The sequence below is a fragment of the Cydia splendana genome, chromosome 1 (assembly GCF_910591565.1).
Source record: "Cydia splendana chromosome 1, ilCydSple1.2, whole genome shotgun sequence".
Taxonomy (NCBI): Eukaryota; Metazoa; Arthropoda; class Insecta; order Lepidoptera; family Tortricidae; genus Cydia; species Cydia splendana.
The window spans coordinates 3,432,954-3,458,282 of NC_085960.1; the positions used below are offsets into that span (position 1 = coordinate 3,432,954).

The 25,329-nt window shown below is 37.4% G+C and overlaps 1 protein-coding gene across 2 annotated transcripts in view; it reads left to right on the forward strand.

Moving 5' to 3' along the window:
- The window catches only part of LOC134789698 (fibroblast growth factor 22), a 373,859-nt gene that overhangs the window by 332,741 nt on the left and 15,789 nt on the right, over positions 1-25,329 (forward strand). For both annotated transcript variants that reach the window (XM_063760326.1, XM_063760317.1), the window contains exon 4: positions 13,810-13,913. In XM_063760326.1, the coding sequence (XP_063616396.1) occupies positions 13,810-13,913 (104 nt within the window). The remainder of the gene's footprint in view (positions 1-13,809; positions 13,914-25,329) is intronic.

Genomic DNA, 25,329 nt, shown 5'->3' on the forward strand with positions numbered 1-25,329 from the left:
TTCTTTAATATGAATGTCACTATTTTACAACCATCTATTCGCTAATCACATACTCAATATTAACTCAGCCCAGATTAGCCTAGTGAACTTTTCTGACGTTTTTAATTCACCACCCAGTATTTACAAGTTAAGGTATTCAACTCGAATTCCACACGTAAATAAACTGACCAAATATTTTTAGTTCATAATCTAAGTGCCAAGACTCGTTCGCTGACAGCTTCTGAACTTTCACCATAATTATTATTAAAGACAACCGTCTCGGCTTATCCGTAGTTTATCTCGTTGAAATAATTTCATTAGTCCGTGTACAATCTTCAACAAAATACCACCAGAATTTAAAAAGTTACCACCCTATTCGGTTTGAAATAAAGTCGAAATTAAACAGGTTTTGATCACGTGGGCGTCTGTACATTATTTTTAGAGCTCATAAAAATAATATCAAAAACAAGTGTCGACACGATCTTTATGGTTATGGAGCTGGGTTTGTGTATCAGAGTCTTTCGTAGTCAAACGGAGCATTAATGTTTTAATTAATAGGTTATGTTATGGGGGATCAAAGTGCCGAAAAGTGTTTCGAGGTACTTTTATAGGGACATTCGATTTTTCAATTAATGAGAGATGTCGTCATATCTTATGTGTATTGGAAAGTAAATATTGTTTTGTTTGTAATTTCTGCGATTTATTAAAGAATCATGTCATGAGATATATGATTGGGAGTTCGTCTTAAAAGTGCGACTCTTTTATAGGTACCACCTATAGAGCTGTATCAGATATTTTTGAGCGCGTTTAAGTCTATAGGTGCATCCACACCGCAGTTAACTTTGTGTAGCTAACACAAAGTTAACTGCGGTTAACTTTGTGTAGCTAACACAAAGTTAACTGCGGTTAACTTAACTTACTTAACTGTAACTGCTAACACTGTAATGCTCTGCAGAAGTTAACTACGGTGTGGACGCAGCATATGAATTAAGTAGTGCGAACTCATTTAACTAAACTAAGGAAATCAGAAATGATTATCTTAACGCAATATTTATTCATTATTTTACAATTTTCTCAAAATTCCGTGCAATGTTATCCTTAAGTATTAGGTCATTACCTATGAAATTGGCGTTTTGTTCGGAGAATTTCAACGAAACACGAATTTCCATACAATTAATTTTGCGGATATTTTTTTGATGGCTAATTCAAACCAAACAAAATTTTTCCAGTAATTTTTGACACCTTTAAGGTATGTTTTCAATATCTCCATTTCTTGAAAATTGGTACCATTAGAAAAATATAAGTAATTTTAATACTCGAACCGACAGCACATGAAAAGACCTATTTTCAAGGCTTAATTCTGAACACTTAACAATAAAAAATAACAATTAATTGCTGTCAAGCAGTTTGGCGAAATCATATTGTAGTTTTATTGTAATTGTGTATGTACTTTTGTAAAAAAAAAAAAACTAGGATCAGACTTATATCTATGAACAAAAACGCCAATTTCATAGGTAAGGACCTAATATATAGATACTTACTCTATCCTATCAATCCTATCAATTGTACTTTTCTTTTGTATCTTTTTACTGAGGTGTGCCAATAAAGAGTATTCTATCTATCTATCTATCCTAATAAGTTAAAAGATGTTATCCTTAATTATCAGTCAACCAAAACAAAGAACAAAGAAGTCGCAAGACGGACCGAGAATGCCTGGAGGAGCTTTTGGTCCATGAAGGAGCACATGAAGGGAAACCTACCTATATCACTTAAAAGAAAACTCATGGACATGTGCATTCTCCCCATCCTTACCTATGGAGCACAGACTTGGTCTTTGACAAAGGCTCAGAAATCCAAACTCAAGGTATGTCAGCGAGCCATGGAACGTAGTATTCTGAGCGTGAAATTAACCGATCGCATTAAAAATACAATACTACGTTCCAAAACTGGAATAACTGATGTGGCTGAAACTGCCGCCAAGCTCAAATGGGATTGGGCAGGACACGTCAGCCGTATGCCAGAAGACCTGTGGGCCAAAACAGCCACCCGTTGGGTACCACAAATTGTAAGGCGTCACGGTAGACCTCGTCGGAGATGGCGGGACGAGCTTGACGCTTTTGACAGAGACTGGTGGGAGACTTCTGCGGATAGGGATACGTGGAAGAATAAGAGGGAGGCCTTTGCCCAACAGTGGGACAATATGGGCTCATAATAATAATAATAACAAATTTACAACTTTCTGAGACAATGTCTTTCAGATCCATCTCTGAATCAGAAACCTATAAATGTGGACCTGCTCGCGTCGGTGAACTGGTTACGATTCGGGGACCTCTTCGGAGAAACCGAGGGTTTTGCCTGTGCAATTGCGGACGAAGTGATGATGACGAACAACTATCGGAAATATATCCTGAAGGACGGTACGGTCGACATTTGTCGGGCATGCCGCCGTCCCGGAGAGTCACTCAGGCATATTATCTCCGGTTGTTCTCATCTTGCTAACGGCGAGTACTTGCACAGACATAACCTCGTAGCCAGAATTATTCACCAGCAGCTTGCCCTCCTATACGGCCTTGTGGACCGCGAAGTGCCGTACTACAAGTACTCACCTGCGCCAGTTCTCGAAAATGGTCGTGCCACGCTCTATTGGGATCGATCTATCATCACTGACAGGACTATTGTAGCCAATAAGCCTGACATCGTGCTGATAGATCGATCGCAGCGCCGGACCGTGCTCGTCGACGTCACCATCCCCCATGATGAGAATCTCGTGAAGGCCGAGAAGGACAAGTCCAGCAAGTACCTAGACTTAGCCCACGAGATAACCGCTATGTGGGATGTTGACTCGACGATCATTGTTCCTATAGTCGTGTCAGCGAACGGTCTCATAGCGAAGAGTCTCGACCAACACCTAGAGAGACTCTCGCTGGGTGGTTGGATCAAGGGTCAGATGCAGAAGGCGGTAATTTTGGACACGGCGCGTATAGTACGTCGATTCCTCACTCTGCGGCCCTGACCACCGGCAGCTTGGACCCTGCCCCGCTGCCGGCGGCACCCTAGGTTAGGTTTTTTATAATGTGTTTATATATTTTTGTTATGTTTTGTAAGTGTTTTTATATTTTACTTTTATACTCACATTGTAAAACCCTAACCTAAGACCCTAATTGAATAAAGAGAATAATAATAATAAGATGGCGTAGGGATGTGACGACCCCATCGCCCGCTGGTTTTACCAGTGCAATCAGTCAACGCAGGGCAGCTTGTGGCGAGCTGTTGGGGATTAGCGACCTCACGTACCCGAGTGCTCCTGGGGAGTTCTGTTACCCGCAAGGAGGGTGGGTGGGACAGGATTCTCTGCCTCTGGCTTGCCTTAGCCGGCCGGCCAGAGTGGAGTCGTTAGAGCTATAAGCTCCAGGGGTGGAAGTGAAATATGCATAAGACGCGAGTTGGCACAGTGGCTGTTAACAGCCACTGGGTAGAAAGCGGCGCACACCTCTCGACACCCCTGAGCCGCTCACACCGGTGTTGCCCTTGAGCCATCCTAGATGTCGCTTTTTGTGGGGGCCCATCTTGTGAGGGCGAGTCACCGTCTGCCGGAAATAAAATTGCATACCGTTTTATTAGGCAGGCGTCCGGTTTTTTTACCCCATAGCTCAGTACTTAGTCCATCGCTTTCACCCAATAACCTAGTTCATTTTAGATTCCATCAACTCTCAATAGCCCTTACACCCTGGCGGGTGCTGCCTCTGCGTGCGTCCCATGACACGGGCAAGGGCAGCATCCGCTCGGTGTACCCCTTACATTTCATTAAAGTGTCAAAAGGGCCTCTACGTGTTGGCTTCGGCTCCGCGCATGCCTCCCAAAGGTCCGGAACACCATTGTTCCGTGATGGGAAAGACATACAAATAATAATAATAATAAAGCACAGTGGCTGTTAACAGCCACTGGGTAGAAAGCGGCGCACACCTCTCGACACCCCTGAGCCGCTCACACCGGTGTTGCCCTTGAGCCATCCTAGATGTCGCTTTTTGTGGGGGCCCATCTTGTGAGGGCGAGTCACCGTCTGCCGGAAATAAAATTGCATACCGTTTTATTAGGCAGGCGTCCGGTTTTTTACCCCATAGCTCAGTTCTTAGTCCATCGCTTTCACCCAATAACCTAGTTCATTTTAGATTCCATCAACTCTCAATAGTCCTTACACCCTGGCGGGTGCTGCCTCTGCGTGCGTCCCATGACACGGGCAAGGGCAGCCTCCGCTCGGTGTACCCCTTACATTTCATTAAAGTGTCAAAAGGGCCTCTACGTGTTGGCTTCGGCTCCGCGCACGCCTCCCAAAGGTCCGGAACACCATTGTTCCGTGATGGGAAAGACATACAATATAATAATAATAATCAGTCAACCAAAACAAATAAGTCACTTTTGACACTGACATATCCGATCCATTTCGTATCTAGACGTAATATTTGACGTATATTAAAGTTCGAATCAGGCCTTGTGTTTATATCTAATCGACGACCTGATAATCAATGATAACATATCTTTTATAGATTCTACATACCTACTTTGCACTCCTGGGGGCCGATTTTTGAATTTCGATCGCTCGATTTCGTGTATTTCGTTCAATAATATCTCCAGTACCCGGCATTTAAATTCTACTAATAGAATTGAAAACGAGTGGTCAATACCACTCGATTCCCAATTTCTATCGCTCGTATTAAAAATAATAGTATTTCTCTGTTTTCCACCGATTTTCGAGTGACGAAATCGAACGCTCGAAATTCAAAAATCGGCCCCCTGGCTGCATACACTCGCACTGAAAACGGGTTACTTTGTATGGAAATTTCCGTTGATTGTGACTCTTTTTCAATGCTCAGGGTGCATTAAACTGTGACATAAGTTCTAACAGATAAATGTTGAGATTGAGATTGTAAAAGTAAATGACCGATTATTATATATATTTTAAAATGCGTCATATTTTTGCGTAAAATGTGTATACCTAAGAGTATATTTACATTAATTACATTCTTAACTGATAATTATTTTTTATGACGGGTTTTAATACTAATTAGCACATCAAGATAAAAAGTTTTCTTTCTGAAAACAAAATTGATATAACAGTTGTTGGTATAACGTTACATTTCCTGTAATTATACTCTTGGTAACAGCTTTTCTTTCTAGAAAAACCGTATAAAATTCTGCTCATGCACATTTGTGTTTTAACCGTGATGAAAATCTATCTAATGTTTAAAAAAAACAGCTAAGTGCGAGTCGGACTCGTGTGTGTGGAGTGTAAGTGGAGTTTCGTACCATTACGCAAAAAACGGCAAAAAAATCACGTTTGTCGTATTGGGGTCCTACCTACTTAAATATTAATTTTGTTTTGTTTTTAGTATTTGTTGTTATACAAACAGAAATACATCATCTGTGAAAATTTCAACTGTCTAGCTATCACGGTTCATGAGATACAGCCTGGTGACAGACAGAGAGTCAGACGGATGGACAGCGGAGTCTTAGTAATAGGGTCCCATTTTTACCATTTGGGTACGGAACTCTAAAAATCTTGTAATATGTACATGACATTGTATCGATTAATGATTATTGTAGGTCGGTCCCCACACTCTTAAATTCTCAGCCCATTACTACTAATTTGCAGTTGTAAACCGTAAAAATTATATGTACAAGCAAAACCGCATTCTGCCATCGGAATGCGTAAATACCCGCACAAACATATCAAAAGTAACCAATATTCAGGCTATCATTGTAAGCATTCAATTTAATAGCTAGGAAATCAGATCCTCCGTCCTCATCCAACCGAAAACCGACTCTAACCTTTTAACATAAAGTTCAATGTTGCTTGGGGTGAATAGCATAGTGTCGGGCGTAAGGGTCTAGTATTAAATCGAGTTTTAAACTACGTTTAATTTCACTTAAGTCGTGCAAATGTGTGTTATTTGCTAGTCGATGGCGCCTTATGGTGCTGCTTTGAAATCAATTTGCTGGTTTACCTGCGGGTGGTTTAGAGCTGGCAAGGACATCGATAAGTCCTACAAAAAATACTTAATCTTTTTCTAATAAATCTAATCTTAATCATACGTCGGAGGAGGAAAACAAATAAGTTGTCTTGTCTGAATTTCTGCCAAAACTTTAACAAAAACTTTTACAAAAGTGTTAATTAAAGTTTTGGCAAGTACAACATGTTTTATACAAAAAAAATGCCTGATAATGTTTGTTATTTATCGAGCAAGGGGCTATGTAAACCTAACATTAATTATTTATGAAAATCTTGATGTTGATATTATAATGATTTTTGCATGGTTTTAGAGGGGGTCTTAGTGGGGTTAGAGGGGGTTGTAGTCAGTATTTTATTAAATTTAAAATATAAATATCAAAAACTCTGAAGGACTTAATCGACTTAGTTGGACTTGGACTAACTTCGTTACTCCTTGGCGGGGGTTTTTCGTTATACTTGTATTTAACGTAGGTAATAACTAATTAGCTAAGTATTTAATTTACGTTTATTTTGTGTTCTTTAAGTTAAAATTAAGTAGGTATTTGTCGATTCGATAGTTGAAGTAGCTATTATTCACATCACTATTGGTGAATGGCGGCTCATTACCGGCCGTCTCGCGTCGGCAAATTGTACGAGAAGCTTCATTCACAGCTTTTTAGCGCGAATTAGCGCTAGTTGTCGATACTATATTTATACTTATCGACTATAGTGCGTAACTATTTAGAATATGTAGGACAGTTCTAAAATAAGAAGGTACTAACTTAATATGTACCTACCTCGTTTATGACTGTAGGACTGAAGAGGAATACGAAATATTTTCATAATGTTTAAGTACCATTTTGTAAAATAATTAAATTATTGCTCTCTTCTTCATTGAAGCATCTGAAGTAGCTGAAATTTTTAGCCCCTTCCTTATTTGTAAGCATACCCCTACTAAACATCATGTGCCATTGCACCACATGATGAATTATGAGATAAAAAGTATCTATGTGTCAATCCAGCAGGCGTATTATGGATCTCTTTATCCACGTGATAAAATAGCTGTCACTTTTTAACTCTGCGGGATAGAAAGAGACGGACACCGATTTATCACGCTGTCACGTAGACAAAAACGACCATCATATCCGTACTGAGTTGCATTAAGATCAGTTCAACAAACATCCAGAGATCCAATTTTTAGATTAAACTTAACAGTACCTATGTAAAGTACACAGCATATTTACAGCAAGTTGAAACCACAACACTAGGTGTCAATAACCATTCATTTTCTGGTGATAAGAACGATTTGATATCCATCAAGATTGTCATACTATCCTTAAACATATCCTGTATCATGGTCACTGTCCGGTGTTGTGAAACTGAAAGTGCGGCGCTATAGCGGCGATGCGCAAGGGCCAGTATTTGCCTGTGGCGGTTTGAACATAAGTACTTGTTCATGTTTTGCGATTATTTTTATGTTAGTACCTATTCTTAATTGACCGAGAGTTAGCGAAGGTGTCCGTTTCAACTTGGACAAAAATGCTATCGTATGTCCGGATGTTCTCGTCTATTAAACAGGTCGCATTCCTCGTACGATTTTCGTGACGTGAAGCCATGGTGGTTTGCGAAGTCTACAGCTCAGAGAGCCACTAGTACATTTTTTGATAGACTATACTTAAACGTTGAAAATGGTTTATCAGCGGATTGGCTTTGCTGTAATACTGCTATTAAATGTACCTAACTATATGTTACTCGTATTAATAAATGAATATGTAAGTACTAGAATTTATTAGCCTTTTTAATGCGTATTAAGTCCATATCCATAACAAAATATCATTGTTATAATAATAATACCTACCCAGATTAGCATTCAAATTAGATGTTTTTATACTTTTTATCTACAACTTGCCTATTAAATTAAGTAAGTTAACTTCATAGTAAAACACATTTATGCAATTAAGTTATCAGATTATAAGTATTATTTACAATCAATACGCCCACCAATCGCAATTTATCTATTTTTTACCGACACGATTCTTACTAATGGCATATTAGCGATTAGCTAAAGATTCACTGTTTATTCAGAAGGTCGTATGTTAATATGAAACTTGTATGGTCATACGACTTTTCGACATAATACGGTATGATTAGCAGGCGGGTCCGTCTAGAGTGCCTATAATGTTCACAAAACACTTTGTCTGGAGTATGAGCTCATCCGCAGTATTACTTGAACCCTAAAGTGGTACAAAATCCAGGTACAGGCTTATGCTGGAGAGCCTAAGTTACAAGGTTTGTTAACAGTTCTGATTAATCAAGATATTAGAAATATTTAGAACTGTAATTATGTCATTAACCTTGCCTTGTTTATGGCTATAAAAACAAAGTATCCGTATCTATAGTTAGAAAATACTATGCTAGCTAGTCTGGAATCCTAATAAAATATTTTATTCAAAATCTAACTAAATCCTTTTCCAGTACGTAATTAGGCTTTATTAGAGGCCGTGATCGATTTTAGAGCAGAAATGTGAAATTGATGTATTTGGTCGTTGAAATTGTACACCTTTTGTTACGTAATATCTAAATAGCAAATATTGGTTTCTATTAGCACGTCTTTTCATCTTGGCTTTTCATAAGGCAGTTTTTAAAAATTCATTAAATAATTATGGTAGTAAATTATACTAAATGATGTATAAGAACAGTTCCAGGAAATGTTGTCGATTGTTTAAGTATCAAAATTACGTTGAAATGGGGTTGGCCGGTGGAAGTTTTTAGCAGATGGCGCCATCATAGCTTGCCCCGTCAATCCCTAGAATTGTGTCAAATTTTTGTTTTTTTAATACCCTGGATGCCAGCTCTTTAAGCCAAATCTCATAGAAAAAGGGGCAAGCTATGATGGCGCCATCTAGGCAAACCTTTGACAGTTGCCAACCCCATTAAGTCGAGTTTCAAAGAAATTGTCACCTGTTTTAAAGTAATTTCTGGAGAAAATTGATTTCGTCTAACTTTCATTTACACTGCTTCAAAGTCATAATAACAAAATGTAGTCTACAAAAGTTCGAGTACAGGATATGTGTAATACAAATTTACCATTTTTAGCAGTCCAAACTTTACGACATTTACAAATAAGATCAACAAAGTCAGTGCTTTACGCGCGTTTACATAAACGTCCTTCAGAAAAAAAATCATTACTAATTTAGTGAGTCTGTTTTCAAAAAAATGATCTACAAAAGTACAAGATGGGAAGACGTGCGAATAAAAACCAGTACTTGCTATTTCTATTAGGTAGCACAAAGTGTAGAATTTCTTCGTCAAAATCTATCAATTTTACTTTTTTGCGACTAAACTCGATGACGGCCTCTTAAGAGACCGTGAACCTAAGTGCTGTATATGACCTGTATTTAAAATTTATATTTTTTAAGTTTCCAATTTATTGTGGTATATAATTAAATAGATAGAAAATGAGCAATTTATCGCTCATTTTCTATCTATTTAATTAGATTTAATTATAAAATTCAACATGTTACAACAACCCTAATATAGTACCTAGATACTTTTGACGCATACTTTGATCTTGACATTTGATGCTGAGTGTACATGTTCAAGCTAATCCAGCACCCGTAATAGTCTCAAATCGAGCAAGCTGATCTCAGTATCTGATCGGCTGCGCGCGCGCGGCTCGGGTTACTAATTGCTTTATTTCCTGCGCGAGATGCGCGAAAGTGAGGCGGTTAGAGCTTGGGAGGTTACCTCCCAGTGTCTTCTTGTTATTTAAGAAGTGTATGAACCTCAAAAATGGAAAGTAAATAACTATGTACTTTGAAGGTGTGGTAGGGATGAAGATGTGTACCTACATAAAAATAGCTTGATTCAAAGTGTTAATTAATAGAAGGGGCGTGCTTGACATTCCCTTTCAGTATTCTGACTATACAGTCATACGCCCTATTCGAACTTTAAGATACGTCAATTAATAGATCTAGAAACGATATGGATTAGATGTGTAGGTGTCAAAAGTGACGTTTTTGTTTGAAGAAACGTCACATTTGACACTGACATATCTAATCCATATCGTTTCTAGAACTATTAATTGACGATCTTAAAGTTCGAATCGGGCCGATACCCATCAAGGGCGTAGTTCGATTGCCTATATTTAATTCTCAAAAGTTTTCATTAAAATTAATCACATTGACAAAATAAATAATAACACGGCAAATTGATATGAATACAAATTGTATAGACTGCGAAATAATGGTAGAATAGGTAGGTACTTATAGTAGATTAGATACCTACTTAAATCTCACGTTCAAAAGAAAAATAGAGTTCCTACATCGGTGACTCATTTCAAAGGTTTACTATAGTTACAATATTTTAAAGCAATAAAATTGAGAATCTTACACTTACACATTTTGTTTTTCTCAGTAAGGCACTGGACACAAAAGCGAAAGTGATTCTTTACATCCAATATGGACTTCGAACCATTCAGTCCAACTTTAATGCCTGTACTGCAGCTAATCCTAGTGTGCAAATGCCTTAATACTGTACTTACATTCTTAAACGAAGAAAAGTATTACGAGCATCTAGGAAGACATTTAATTTTCGATCTTATATGTACACAGTTCAGGTTCAAATTCGGGTGCATTACCATTGGTTTATAGGGCATTCGGTTTATATTACCAGATGAATACGTTTACATTTTACGCACGTTGTTGCGAATAATGCTTAGTAAGTGGCGCCATCTATGTCGCGGCTGTAAACAGTGTATTTTCAAACTAACATATTCGATAAGGGGATGGTGCATTTTTAAAATAGTTTTTTTTTGGAAATTAGAGCGATTACACTGATATTTAGAGTCGGAATAAGACCGTTATAACATCAATAGTATCGGATGCGACTGCATGTCATAAGTAAGTACTAATCTACAATTCTTTGATAGCTTTACAAAAATAGGTAATATTATGTCTTTACCTTTCAGGTTGGCCCTAAAATCATGCATAATATATTAGGTAGGTACTAGGTACCATTACAACATAAATTCACAGCATGTATGTACCTATACAATATCATACAATAAGTTACAACAATTAAAAACTTCTTAAGCATACCTATTGTATTTATTCGTGCTGATGTACAGATAATTGTCATTAAGCTCTTTAATATCTAAGTACAGTCAGCATCAATAGTAGCGTATGAAACAACGCGCCAAAAGTATCTGCCACCCTCGAACACTTTTCTAATTAGAGATACACTATCTCAACAGTTTGTGTTCAAATGTATCTGCAACAGTTTAATTGTTCTATAATATAGACATGTCTCGTTTTATTAAGGTAGGTATCAATAGCTAATAGCTATGATAAATAAATACCTATCTACAGCTATGACCTATAAACATAATAACTCCTTAAAAGTTTTTATCATCACAGAAACGCAGGCATTAGATGAAAATCTGAAACAAACATATAAATCAATATCAATTAAATACTGTCAATAAACAATCGCACTGGGAACATAAATTAATCGAATCGAGGTCGCCTTTGCAAACCAAATGTACTGTCAGGCCAATTCGAAGGCACACTGATATCAGAACGACGTCTAACTGATGTCATTCAAATATCGTACTATTCCGTAGACAGGCCCAGATCATATTTAATACAAAAAATCGCTAAATTCACAAGCTACGAAGATTTTGCGATTTTTCGAGTGGTGCAAAGTTAGCACAGGTCTTTCGAAGCTGCAAACTTGGATTTACGATGCTAGTCCTAAGGCGAAACGTGGCGAAACCTACACGCAAGATCCATATTGTGATACGTCAATATAAAGTGTCTGATTACGATATTTATTGACGTGTAGGGTCACAATATTTGACGGATCACAATATTTCGCTGGATTTCTGGAAATCCTTGTGATCTGATCCTAGATCCTGGATCGTGATATTTATCTTGCGTGCAGCGTCGCGTTTGATATTTATCGCATCAGTACGCAGTACAAAGAACGCTTCAGTACTGACGCGATCCGTATTGATGGTGTAGGGTGTGCTGTGATATACAAGCCCAAGATAGATTAAGTAAATATCATGATAATTATCACAATATTTATTGACGTGTAGGGTTCGCCAAGATACCCAAGATAAGATAAGATTTGGCCCGCGCGAGACGCACGATAACTAAATAATATGATTCAATTATCAATCTAATGTCAGTGTACGTTCGAATTGGCCTGTGAATTATTAATCGTATCAATCCTTCATTCATAAACTCGATTTTGGTAAATGTTTTATCGCTTGTATATTTAACGTTACAAAGCGAAATGCATATAAATTATACGTTAATGAGATTTTCTTCGCTATCCAAGTAGCTTTTGAATATTCGGTTTGGCATTCCATTAAATACAGGCAAGCAATTATGCGGAAATATTGTATTTAATGATAAAGTTATCATCAAACATAACGTAATATGCATATATGCAGTAGACAGTACCTAATAAAACTTTTTAAAACACCAACTACACCAAGAAAAAATGCTGTGAAATTATTTACGGCGCTTTGAAACCAAGATAGGAAAGAGCAAGATTTACATTAAAATAGTTTTTAAATGGATAGTTTTCACCAATCATCATCATTATTCCACGTACGTAGACGAACTAATCTTGAATTTTGAAACTATTTTTTTTTCAAATGTTCTACAGCTCCACTAGGAAAGAATCATTCGAAATTCAATTCCTATGAGGGTGAAAATGGGGTTGTAATTGTAAGTACCATGTCAGGAGCATATGCTAGTAGCTAATCGTCTGTTGAGCCTAACAAGCCGTTGATCATCGCTTGTCCTTATCTGTCAGTTTGACATTTATGTTTGTTAGAAAGGGACAATATTTAACAGATGTTTGCTAAGTTTTATGAATAAGGCGCGTCAAACTTGACGCTATTAAATTTGACTCAATTGCCGCTGAACGCTGAATCGGACAGATCGTATTCTGTACATTCCTTCACTTCCCCTTAACTCAACTCGCACTAGTCCTCCTAAAGGATCTAACTAATCGCGTTAACCATGAATAGCCTTGTTATGCTAATGTTACCGTTTTAGATTACTTATTGCTATAGCAAGTCGGCAATGCGAGGAACGCGAGCGTCATAAAGATGGAGCAAAGTGAAGTGTAGCGGTTCACTGACTAAATGCTTGGGAATTTGTATCCCTAATGGGGTTTTGTATCCTCACTTCCTCTTAGCAATTGCAACGTTAGCGTCTAAAATAGCTATGCAAAGTACACTAAATTAAATCTACATATATGTAAACTTTAGTCTATGTACTTTTACAGTTGTCAAGCGGACCCCAGACTCCCATGAGCCGTAGCAAAATGCCGGGATAACGCGAGAAAGAAAAAAAAAGTCTATGTACTTTTACGTATAACAGCTGGGCACAAAGTCTTCTCTCATACGAGAGAAAATTAATGCACTACGGTACCCAAGTTGACCCAGAGCGAATTGGGGACAAGACATACGTTCTTAAAACAATGTACACCTTTGAAATTACACACCTAGTTCTCGGCTAGCGCCGTTTTTAAGATCTTCATCATCATCTTCATTCGCTTGCCCTTGTTCCATTCACTTTGGGGTCGGCGCAACATGTCTACCATCACTTGCGTTCGTTTCATATCATCTCTTACACAGTCCATCCACCTTTTCCTCGGTTTTCCTTTCCTCGTACCTCCCTCCACATTCATTCGTAATAGCTTTCTCGTCACATGACTTTCATCTCTCCATTGAGATCTGCATATTGTGCATTTTGACTATTTTAATCACATTTCTCTGCATTACTACTATATAACTTTTAAAAGTATATTTTCCATTGTTCCAGCAATACTACAACGCGCCACCTACAAGGTTGGCCTCCTGACGATCCAGGGGGTCGCCACCTGTCTCTACCTCTGCATGGACGCCTGCGGGTACCATTACGCACATGTAAGTAGCCGAGCACATGTGTAGATACCCTACACTAGCGTCTTTTAAGCGTCGGCGTCTAGTCAGCGCTTTAGAAAATGGTGTCACTGCGCGTCGCGTCGCGCCAACGTTGCGTCGAGCATAGGGCTTGCAATTCGAATATTCGAATATTCGAATTTGTCGAATATTCGACCTGTTTTGATATTCGAATATTCGGCCGCTCAGGTTTCGAATATTCGAATATTTTTTATTAGTATAAAAAATCTATTTCATCCGCTGTAGTTACAGTTTCTGTGTATTTTCCGGGTATTTACAGTGAATGAGGAACGATAGGTACCCAAATACGAAGGAAATAATATTTTTACTGTATTCCTCTCGATAGACTTCGTGAATACAGTGAAACTTAACTCAATTTGAAAGAAAACGAAATCAAAAAGTATGTTATTTTTACGGTGCGTAAGTTTTAAGTTATAAGGGGTCATTCTGTTTATTCAGTGCAAGCGTGCGTTAAGCGATTTTTTGAAGACTAAACCTTGCCCGCACTTATCGCAATTCTCAAATTTGATCATACCAAACCTGCCCAACTAGGTAATCTAACTATGCACCTTTAGCTAACGAATAGTCCACCCAGTAGTCAACTAACTTTTTCCCTTAAATATTCCAATATTATATAATTAAGTCGACCTTTAGGAATAAAAACTTGCCAAAACAAACAAAGTCAATAAAGATTCAAAATACAATGGAATTAGGTACAGGCTTCTGAGTGACTACAAGTTAATTTAAATCAAAAAATAATTACCTACTAAAAAAAATATCTTACATACCTAGGTGTTTGGATGGTTAAAGTTATATTATTTCACGCAACGACGCATTTATAATAAAAGTTTTATCTAGAAATATTGAATACGTCTTATTTTGGCGTTTTACTTGTTTTTATAAATGTGGGCATCTCATAGTAGGATGATAAAATCTAGTTAATTTCTGCAAAATATCATTAGTTTTAGCAATATGTGAAAAAAGCTTTTGAATAAAACGATAATAAACCGATTTCTCGTTCTTTTTCTTATTTTTTATAATATTCGAATAATTATTCGAATATGTCGTCAGAAAAAGTCGAATATTCGAATACCTGAAAGTTTCGAATATTTGCAAGCCCTAGTCGAGCAGCAGCCATACTTGTCGCTACGCCGACGTTCGGGAGACGCTAGTGTGAGATCTCTCATAACTTTGTGATACTATGACGTCCTCATACAATTTTCCGCAATCAAATATAGGAAACAAGCCATAGCAGACAGAAGTGATGCAGGTCTAGCTCAATATCAGCACCTCTCAGCAAAAGTACAGCGTCTATGTCGCAGAGACTACAATCAGTATCTTAACTCAATATGCCAAGACATTGAGAATCATGCTGAAACTTTACACACCAGAGATCTCTTCCTTAAAGTGAAAAGTATCACACGAGACTTAAAGCCGAAGACATGGGCTGTCGAAGATGATCAAGGCGTTCTGCTGACACAGATAGATCAGGTCATGGAAAGATGGCGTTTATACTGTGAAGGGTTGTATAAAGAGCCGGGGAACGGAAGAGCTGACGACTCAGGATTGCCACCAGCCCACTATGATAACGTCGAGCCTAAAGATACTTGAGTCTGAAGTTAGGGGAGCTTTGAAAAAGCTTAAAACCAACAAGTCAGCCGGAAGAGACACGATATTAGCTGAAGAACTTCAAAACCTAGGAGACACAGGTATTAGAATCCTGTTGGACCTGTGTAACCAGCTTTGGACTACTGGTAAATGGCCAAACGATTGGAAAGAGTCTCTTTTGATACCGTTGCATAAAAAGGGTTCAACGAAGTCTTGTGGAAATTACCGAACAGTAGCGCTCATATCTCATGCTAGCAAAATAATGCTCTACGTCATCAGCGGACGGCTACAATCGTACCTGCAACACCAAATACCAAACGAACAGGCTGGTTTTGTCAAAGGCCGAGGCACAAGGGAGCAAATTGTGAACATTAGACAGATGATAGAGAAGAGCCGAGAGTTTAATGTCCCAATGCTCATGTGTTTTATCGACTACACAAAGGCGTTTGATTGTGTAAGATGGAGTTGTATGTGGAGAATCTTGCAAGAAATGGGCGTCCCTCTGCATCTGATAGCATTGATTAGTAGTTTGTACGAAGATGGAGAATCGAGCATCAAGATCAATAATGTTGTGTCCGGTGCTTTCAAACCAGGAAAGGGTGTCCGCCAGGGATGCATTCTATCACCGCTTCTTTTCAACATCTACGGCGAATATATAATGCGAAGAGCCCTAGAGGACTGGGAGGGAGGCATTTCAATAGGTGGTCACAAGATCAGCAACCTTCGCTATGCAGACGACACAACATTGTTTGCTTCTTCAGAACAGGAACTAGCCGAATTGTTTAGGAGGGTAGAGCGTGAAAGCAAAATGGTAGGGCTCTCGGTTAACAAAACGAAGACCAAAATCATGGTCATTGATCGAGCTGGATTGCTTGTACGGACTGGTGAACTGTCGGACCTCGAATGTGTACAAGAGTTTGTCTACCTGGGCTCACTCATCAGCAATGAGGGCGGCTGTGAGAAAGAAATTCGAAGACGCGCACAGATGGCAAAAGGCGCCATGAGCAAATTGAACACAATTTGGCGGAACAGAAACGTCTCCAATGACACCAAGATGAGACTTGTGCGGTCTTTAGTGTTTTCAATTTTTCTCTACGGCTCGGAGTCATGGTCAATACGGGCAATAGACAGGAAAAGAATGGAGGCATTTGAGATGTGGTGTTGGAGGAGAATGTTGCGCATACCGTGGACAGCAAAACGAACCAACAAATCCATTCTCAACCAACTCAGGATCAAATCCAGACTATCCACAATCTGTTACCAACGAGTCCTGGGCTATTTTGGACATATTGCTCGAAGGCAGCCAGATAACCTGGAGAAACTGGTTGTTTGTGGAAAAGTGGATGGCAAGAGGCCGAGAGGACGGTCACCCACCCGTTGGTCCGATCAAGTAAGGAACATTACAGGACTTACTGTCACTACTGCCCTTAGACAAGCCGAAGACAGGGTGAAATGGAAGCAGCTCGTCGAGGCCTCGGTGAAGGCATTTCAAGACAGGCACGACCTTCAGTAATGAAGAATACGAAGAAGAAGAAGAAGATAAGCAGTAAAGTGTATTGTACTCTGCATTTTGAGCCATCCTCGGTTAATCTACGAGTTGCAGTAATCTGCAATCGTGTTGCTAATAAGTCCACGATTTTTCACCAAAATGTATCCAATATTTTATCTAGTACAATCGCATCAGCAAAATTCCATGCAAAAAAGTAAAGAAACTACTTACCTGAAGGTTGACTGACAGTGACAATAAAAAAAATATCACAGTTTTTATTTTAAACCAATGTCAACCATCTTTATATGAACGCTATTAATGTTACAAGCAAATCATTTCCTTTAACACGGAAACGACATTACACTATAGTAATTGGGGAGTGGACGCATGATTAAGAGATAAACATGCACTTCACTGTCTTCACTATACCAGCTTCTGTGGAGCAATAGGGTTGACACATGAACGTTTATGGTGGAACTGGCGTATAATTATAGTACAATTTCGGCACTCTGATAAATTTCTGCCGTCTTAGATGCATATGCACCAAGAAGCCAAGAAAATAGTAGATTGTTAACCAAGGGTTGAAAGGCACCCATTTCTGTCGAGGTAGTTTGGCGCTCGAACGCAGTGAGAGCGCCAATAGTCCGAGACGGAAATGGTGCCTTTCACCCGAGTTAAACACTCTACTTTTCATATCGAATGCGAGGAAACCAAACAAGACAAGGCAATTTCGCAAAATCAGCAATTGAAGTACCTAATAGACCTACGGCCATGATTTTTTTCATTAGGACTTACTTGCAATCGGAGACTTTACAAGTGTAAAGATTAATAACCCCTAGCGAAAATCATTTATATTGCAATATTTACGAAAATACACATTTTTTAACAAACTGCAGTAATTTTAAAATGGTTTGTACATTATAGTATGAAAATCAGCGGGATTGCATCTTACTTTTTAATTTTATACTTTTTCGTTCTAAAAGCCGCAACAGGCTACCGGACCGCACCGCGACCTTGGTGCACCGCACCACGTAATAACATAATAAAAGTATTTTAAATATTAAATAACTATTTCATTAATAATATAACAACATTTTTATCTTGTATTTTATTTTATTTTCATGAATATAGTGCTAAATAACTTTAAAAACCAATTTAATATCGTACAAAGGTTTAACTGTGGCTGTATAAGATTTTGCCTTTGCTAATTTACGCAAGTGTAAGGTTTAAAAAAATATTTTTGGTGTATTCCTGTTGGTTCCCGCCTTACGAAATCGAGTAAATAGAATTCAACGAAAGAAACAAGAAAAATTTGTTTCTAACAATTTACTTACATCATTTTTTATAAAAAAAGGATCAACGTGGGATTAGTAAAATTAAACAATTACCAATTGTTCCAAGCGAGGAAATAAAGACACTATTTTTCCATTTTGTTTCCACCCAGTTGTTCGTGGGACGGGGACGCAGAGGAGTACACTACTTTTCTGCGCTAGAGCATAAACGTATCACTTTCTGCGCACCTTTTAGAACAACAACGACCCACTTTCAGAGCATGAGATATGAAAAAGAATAATAGGAATAGGTATCAAAGTTTTTATTAATTAATGTAGAGTCACATTACGCACATATAAGTAGCATATAAAAGTTGTGAAAAACTGTACATTAAGGCGCATTTAGATAGTTCTAGAATTCACAGGCGAGTTACTAACGTTAGGTATATTACGGCATTTGATTAGGTCGATTGAATTGATGGCTTCTTATGGCTGAGATGATGATGATTGAATTGATTGTAGCTCAGTAGTTGGCAATGTAACGAATCACACACATGCGAATTGCGGGTTCATCACCGTCTGATTGAGCCTTTACTGGCGCAGGCAGACACACACGCAGGCATCCTAGACGAACAACGCATTAATGAGACCTCACAATAAACTAGGACACTGATAACTTGTGACAACCCTAACCCATTGCGTCACAGCGATGATGGTTAGTGAACAGGCTGTTCCAACTTGTTTGTTTTATATCGCCATAAACATATAATGTGGGATCATTTCGTTGAGTAACGGCCGTCCATCTCAAGTGTATTACAACTGGCTAAGTGTCCAATGTAATTAAAGTTTTAGTGCAGAAGTTTGGCAATGTTAAATATTGCCTAGAAACAGTCGCTAGATTTAGATCTTCTTTCTAGATACCCATCATATCTGCCCTCTAGGCTCTATACCTATTTGAATCAAACGTTTTTGCCGCTATTTTATGAGGGTATTTTTAGGAAGTAAGTTTCGTGAAAGTTTAAATCAGTGTCTTATTTTTACGAATGCCTACGAATATTTTACGCACCGCCACAGGTACCACATTTTTTATTACTAACATTGCTTGTTCACTAGTATTAATATTTCCATCTTCACTACTTAGACTTACATAGTTGTCAGTCCTCAACTGTGCGTTTCTCCAAAAACTTCCTGTCTGTGGAATGAACTGTTGTCGCCCCCGGTATTTCCGGACCGATACCTTCAAATTTTCAAGAAAAAGAGCGTAACACCGACAACGCACTTGTAACCCTTCTGGTATGTAATTGTTTTCATTGTTATAATTTAAAATGAGAAGTGTTAAATACTACAATAGCCAAGTAGCAAAGCCCTATTACAGTAACACGGCACTTTCACCTCCAAGGATAACGATCCGTCAGTGTTGATCGATCGCCGAGCGATCTCCCGATAAAATACCTTCTTCAACGTGGCATTGTGGCGAGTGGCGACTATAAAGAACCCAATGTTTCTCATGGATAAATGACACCTACTACTAATTTTAGCAAATACGTTTTATTGTTTATGAAGTCATTTATAAACTGTATACTTGAAATTATAAGGATTACATTTGAACTATTCTTTATCTAAGTACTGTTTTGTAAAAACGTTTTGTGGAAAATTTAATTTTACCAAAATTTAAACTACATGTAATCTTTAATGCTTAAAGTTTACGTGTGATTTTCGTATGTTATTTGGTTCTGTAGTTTATTGTTTCTTGGTACTATGAAGTATTTTTTCATATCAATTGTAAGGGCTATTGTTAATTGAATTGTTTGACAAGTGATCTATTTAGTTCGATACCTTGTAGTTGTGGGTGGTACAATTGAACTAAGGAAGTACTATCGATGTAGTTCTTAATACTTTGAGAACTAGGGTTATTTTTGCTTGATCTAATTGTAGGTATTCCATTGTGTTTATGTGAACAGGGGTATTGTTGTCCACTTTCTACTGATACGTTTGTTAATACTCTATTATGATCTTCATACAAATGGGTTAATCAAATTATAAATACCTATATAGGTACTTAACAATCAGACATAGAAGAATTATTGTGATTACTTTTATGCAGTATTCACATTGTTTTATCACACCATTCTACATAAACCACTTCGGCAAAAATTATTTAATAAACAAGTGAATGCTTCGTTTAGCTTAAATGCTATGGAAAACTAACAATTTTTTTAAATATATAACTACACCAATACATAAAAGAATAATTTAAACAAAACATATACAAATAACGGTGGGCAAAAGGGGGTCCATTTCATTATTAATACATCAACTTCTTGACTACATAGTAAATCGCCTCAAAGCTAAAGATGGATGGAAGAAAGAATTTTACTAGCCAAGACATTGCTAGGTTCCTCCTCTATAATAATATTATCATAACAAGTTAACAGACTTATTTTTACTATCCATCTTCTCGCTTTTATGCTAAATATTGACAATTTTGTGTTGTTGTTACTGAAATGTTAAAAAAAAATTTTGGTAGTACCTAATGCCCACAACAAACAACCCCAAATAACAACAAAGCCAAGCACCCGAAAACTACGTCGGAACCAATGTTTATTTATTAAATTACTACCAAAAACTAAGGTACAAATGGTACAATATCCTTAACTTGCGGGTAAGTACCTCTGAAGAAATTTCGTCCAGCAAATGTGACATGACATACCTATACATTTAATAGTTTCGGAACAAATGTCTATCTACCAAAATCTGCTGTCAATTCTAAATTCTGACTGAATATCGCCTTAAATATCTGTGCTAAACGGAAGTGCAATAATTCTTTTCCCTAACTTAATAGTCCTATTACTCCTATTACCGTGGCGCCAGGAATACTCCCCTATTACCACCCCTGACCTTAACAACTCCAGACAACCCCGTCACTTAAGGGAATCCTCACAAATCAAAACAAATAAATATCACTTATGTCATATACAAGTCATAATCTCACTACTTATCAATTGAAAAACAACTCTAACGCTTTAGAAATAAAGTTCTTTATATTAAAAAAATTATGTTCGTAAAAGTGATGTAACGGCCCAGACGTGCACGGTCGTAAGTGATAACTGACGGGGCGTTTTGCGTCGTTTGTCTTCGTCAGCGGGTTTTCATTTACACCCTCTGTGTGTAGTGAGCAGATTGCAAACAGTAAGGCAACATCGAAAAGTGCTCGAGTGGAGACCACGGACTAGCAAGCGCAGCGTAGGACGTCCACCCACAAGATGGACAGACGATCTTGTTAAGGTCGCCGGAAGACGCTGGATGCGGGTCGCTTCCAACCGGCACGTATAGTATAGAGGTCCAAGGGGGAGGCCTATGTTCAGCAGTGGACGTCTTATGGCTGAGATGAAGGCAACATGTTTGTTTAATTAATTCAAGAAAAAATAATTCAACGGTTTCGTATCTGGAGGAGCCCAAACTTGGTATGTTTTGAAAATTATTTTAATTTTAATCGAATTCAAGTGACGGAAATATAATAATATGATATATTTTTAGAACCGGCTCAAAATGCCCTTTCATTTAATACCACACACGATAGGTTTCTGAACATTTTTTTTTATTTTTCCATACAAAAATAAGATGACGTCATAACTCCTTTCCGTTTGTTTTTTTTTCGTGCTACGGGTCAAATTGATTCAAATGGCCTTAAGATTAATCGTGCCGATTTTCATACCTTTAACACCATTTGCAGCTGATTTTGGTCAACCGCTATTACTAAAAGGAAAGTTGAGCATACTTAAGTATTCCTCCTAAGGCCACGGCCACACGTATGACAAATAGTCGCACGCCTGCGCTAATGAATCGGGAATCCATGATAAATGGTGTCACTCCACCCTTATCGGCTGTGTAGTGTAGCGCCTTCCTAATGGGATCACCCTGATAGTCTGTGGCCAGTGAACGAATAGGCGATCATTCGTTCACTCGTTTTGAGCGCAGCTCTATTTCGTCGTCCATTCACTGTCCGGCTGGCGGGGTGCCAAATGTTTACCTGTCCGATTTGCTAAATCAACTGATTAAATTTTCTAATTAATTAATTAATTGGGCAGCAATTATCTACTTTAATATAAATACGTTAAAAAGGTTATAAAAGTTCGTTAAGTTTTTAAATTATAAGAACAGCCTGATACAAGATAAATTATAATAAGTAATTATAATCTGATAATCTTTGTTCTTCCAATTAGAATGTGGTTTCAAAATTAGAAAACCTATATTTTTACTAAGTATATAAGTACTATAAATTCGTTAAGATGAGGATAATGTGTATGGGTCGCTTTACAGCCGTACTCCACGTTTAAAGTCTCCGCCGTTACGATTAGCGTTCGAAATTTGAATGTGTCCCATTTTTAAATTTGTTTTTTTTCTCTAATTTAAGTGCATTGTGATAAAATAACCTAAAGTGTCAAGTTAATCTACATAGTAATTATATAATAGATCTAAATGGACAACTTTTTGAATTTTGTTACCTATAGCTATCAGCATCAGCAATAAAAAAATATTTCAAGGGTTTAGGTACATACAAAATATGTACCTAACCTAACATACAAAATATAGCGCTATTTCTATTTAAAAAAATCACATCCTAAATAATCAAAAACGTTTTATTACAATATAATAACAATAGCATGTAGATATATCAATAATGATAAGTGAAAAGGTACAAAAATACACGCTAATTTTAACTCTTAACTTGCAAATATGTAAACAAATGACTAATCATTACACTTGACAGTCGGAAGCATTTACTTGAGTGCAGGCGGAAGGAAAACAACGTCATTAGCAGGTCGGAAGCGAAGGGTCCAAATTGAGTTATCGAAAATCGATGCACCCTTGTCACAGAGCACACAGTTTGCAAACAGTACAATAAGCCCGTGAAGTAAAGAATTTTTGTACACAGATTTCATTTTAGACTTAATAAACTTTTAATATAAATGACTCGCATCTAAGATAAAATTTAATAAGTTTTCTAACATTTATTATATCTTGGATAAATATATTTTATTCATACTTTCCACATTAGAGTTTACGTAGCGCAATGGACCTTCAAGGAATTGTAAAAATTATTTATATATAAATAGGTATATAAAATATTGCTGCATATTATAAAAACGAGCAATTTTTACAGTACCTATGTGAATTCGATACACGAGCAGGCAGGGGTTTCAGAAGAAATCGTTCTGAGCAAATTAAACCCATGTGTGTCCACATCCCTTTTTCAGTTTTCTTAGTCATGTATAAGTAGGGTACCTATTATTATAATTGGCGATACTTTATTAAAAAAAACGGTCAAGAGCATGTCGGGCCATGCTCAGTGTAGGGTTTCGTAGTTACCATTCTGTCAAAATAGGCCAAACGGGGGCTATTAGTAAGTATCATAAGAGAGTAAGTAGGTACCTTTGCAGCGCTTTGTACTTACGTCTTTTTACTAAGAAAATAAGATTTTTTGCAATAACTCAAAAACAACTAAACCGATCATGTTAGCTATAGTTTTCATTGAAAGTATTTATTAAGTACTGGTTTCACGATTTTTTTCATATTTTTTGGCCCCTTGGTGCAAAGTTAGAGAGGGGGGGGACACATTTTTTTTTCTTTCGGAGCGCATATTTCCGAAAATATTAACTACATAACATATATCAAAAAATTATTTTAGAAGGCCCTTATTCGTTTTGAAAGACCTATCCAACGATACCCCACACTATTGGCACAAAGCAAATAATAAAATAAAAAAGTTTTTGTATGGGAGGTACCCTAAAAAAAATTATTTTTTTGACTTTTTATTTTACCGTTCTGTCGCAATGCATGATTTATGTATCCATGCCAAATTGCACCTTTCTAGCACTAACGATCACGGAGCAAAGCCTCGGAAAGACAGACATGGCGAAACTATAAGGGTTTCTAGGTGACTACGAAACCCTAAAAACCAGAAAACGTTCGTACTTGGATCGTGTAAGTACTTACTATTTTTTGCTACATATTGTTTGAAAGATCTCTCTGATTTTACGACAAAACCCTTTCTATTTGGAAACATTCTTAAATCTTCTGTATCTCATAAAAATACCTCTCACCCCGAGCAACCCTCCTACAGCGACCCAGGAATGCGAGTTATCCTGCCAAGCTGTGGCATTCTACGTTTCAACCCTTCGTCCAATCACTGCTTTAATGAGATTCAAGTATTGTGTACAAGCAGCGTCAATAGTACAGTCACCTGCAATAATGTAACACAATGAGGGTCGCAAAAAGATGTGACGCGCTCTTATTGCGCTACAAATAAGAACGTGTCAGATATTTTTGCGGCCTTCGTTGTGTAACTTTGCTAGTGGCTGTACCTGATGAGCGCCTCAAAATTTATAATTTCCTATAGCTCCACTGTGCAACGTGGCTAAGTGCTGGCTGGCATTGTATTTTTTTTTGTTTGGCGTTTGACGATATCCTACCTACGATTCTCATCTTGGCTAGGCCCTTATTAGTTTTGAGACTACTGGGGAACACACGACCATTATATTATCCACATACATATAGCCTGTTAAAATCATAACCTTTCCCGTAGTCGGGTAAACAGAAATTATTTAAAAGTGTTAATCATACCAACGCAAATATCTCACAGATTTACTTAAATTAAAATACCTTCGTATTTTTTTAAAGATCTCATTCGTAACAACGTTTGTTTTAAAGGAAAAAGTTTCAGACGTTGGCTAAAAATGCCAAAGTTTATTTGGCATTTTTAGCCAATGTCTGAATCTTTATATTTTAATACAATTTAGAATTTAATCTTCAAATATTCTGAATACCTGAATAAGTTACGCGCATACTCGCTTTGTCTCCGAGTATTTGAATTACAAGTCTAGACAAAAGAGCCGAATCAGAGGGCTTTAGAATGAATTCCAAGAATACTTCACAAGTTGCGTGAAATTATAATCACTTTGACAAACTATGTTATTTAAATAAAATTCTATTATTGCATACCTCGCTTTCAGTTAAAAAAAAAGGTTTCTAA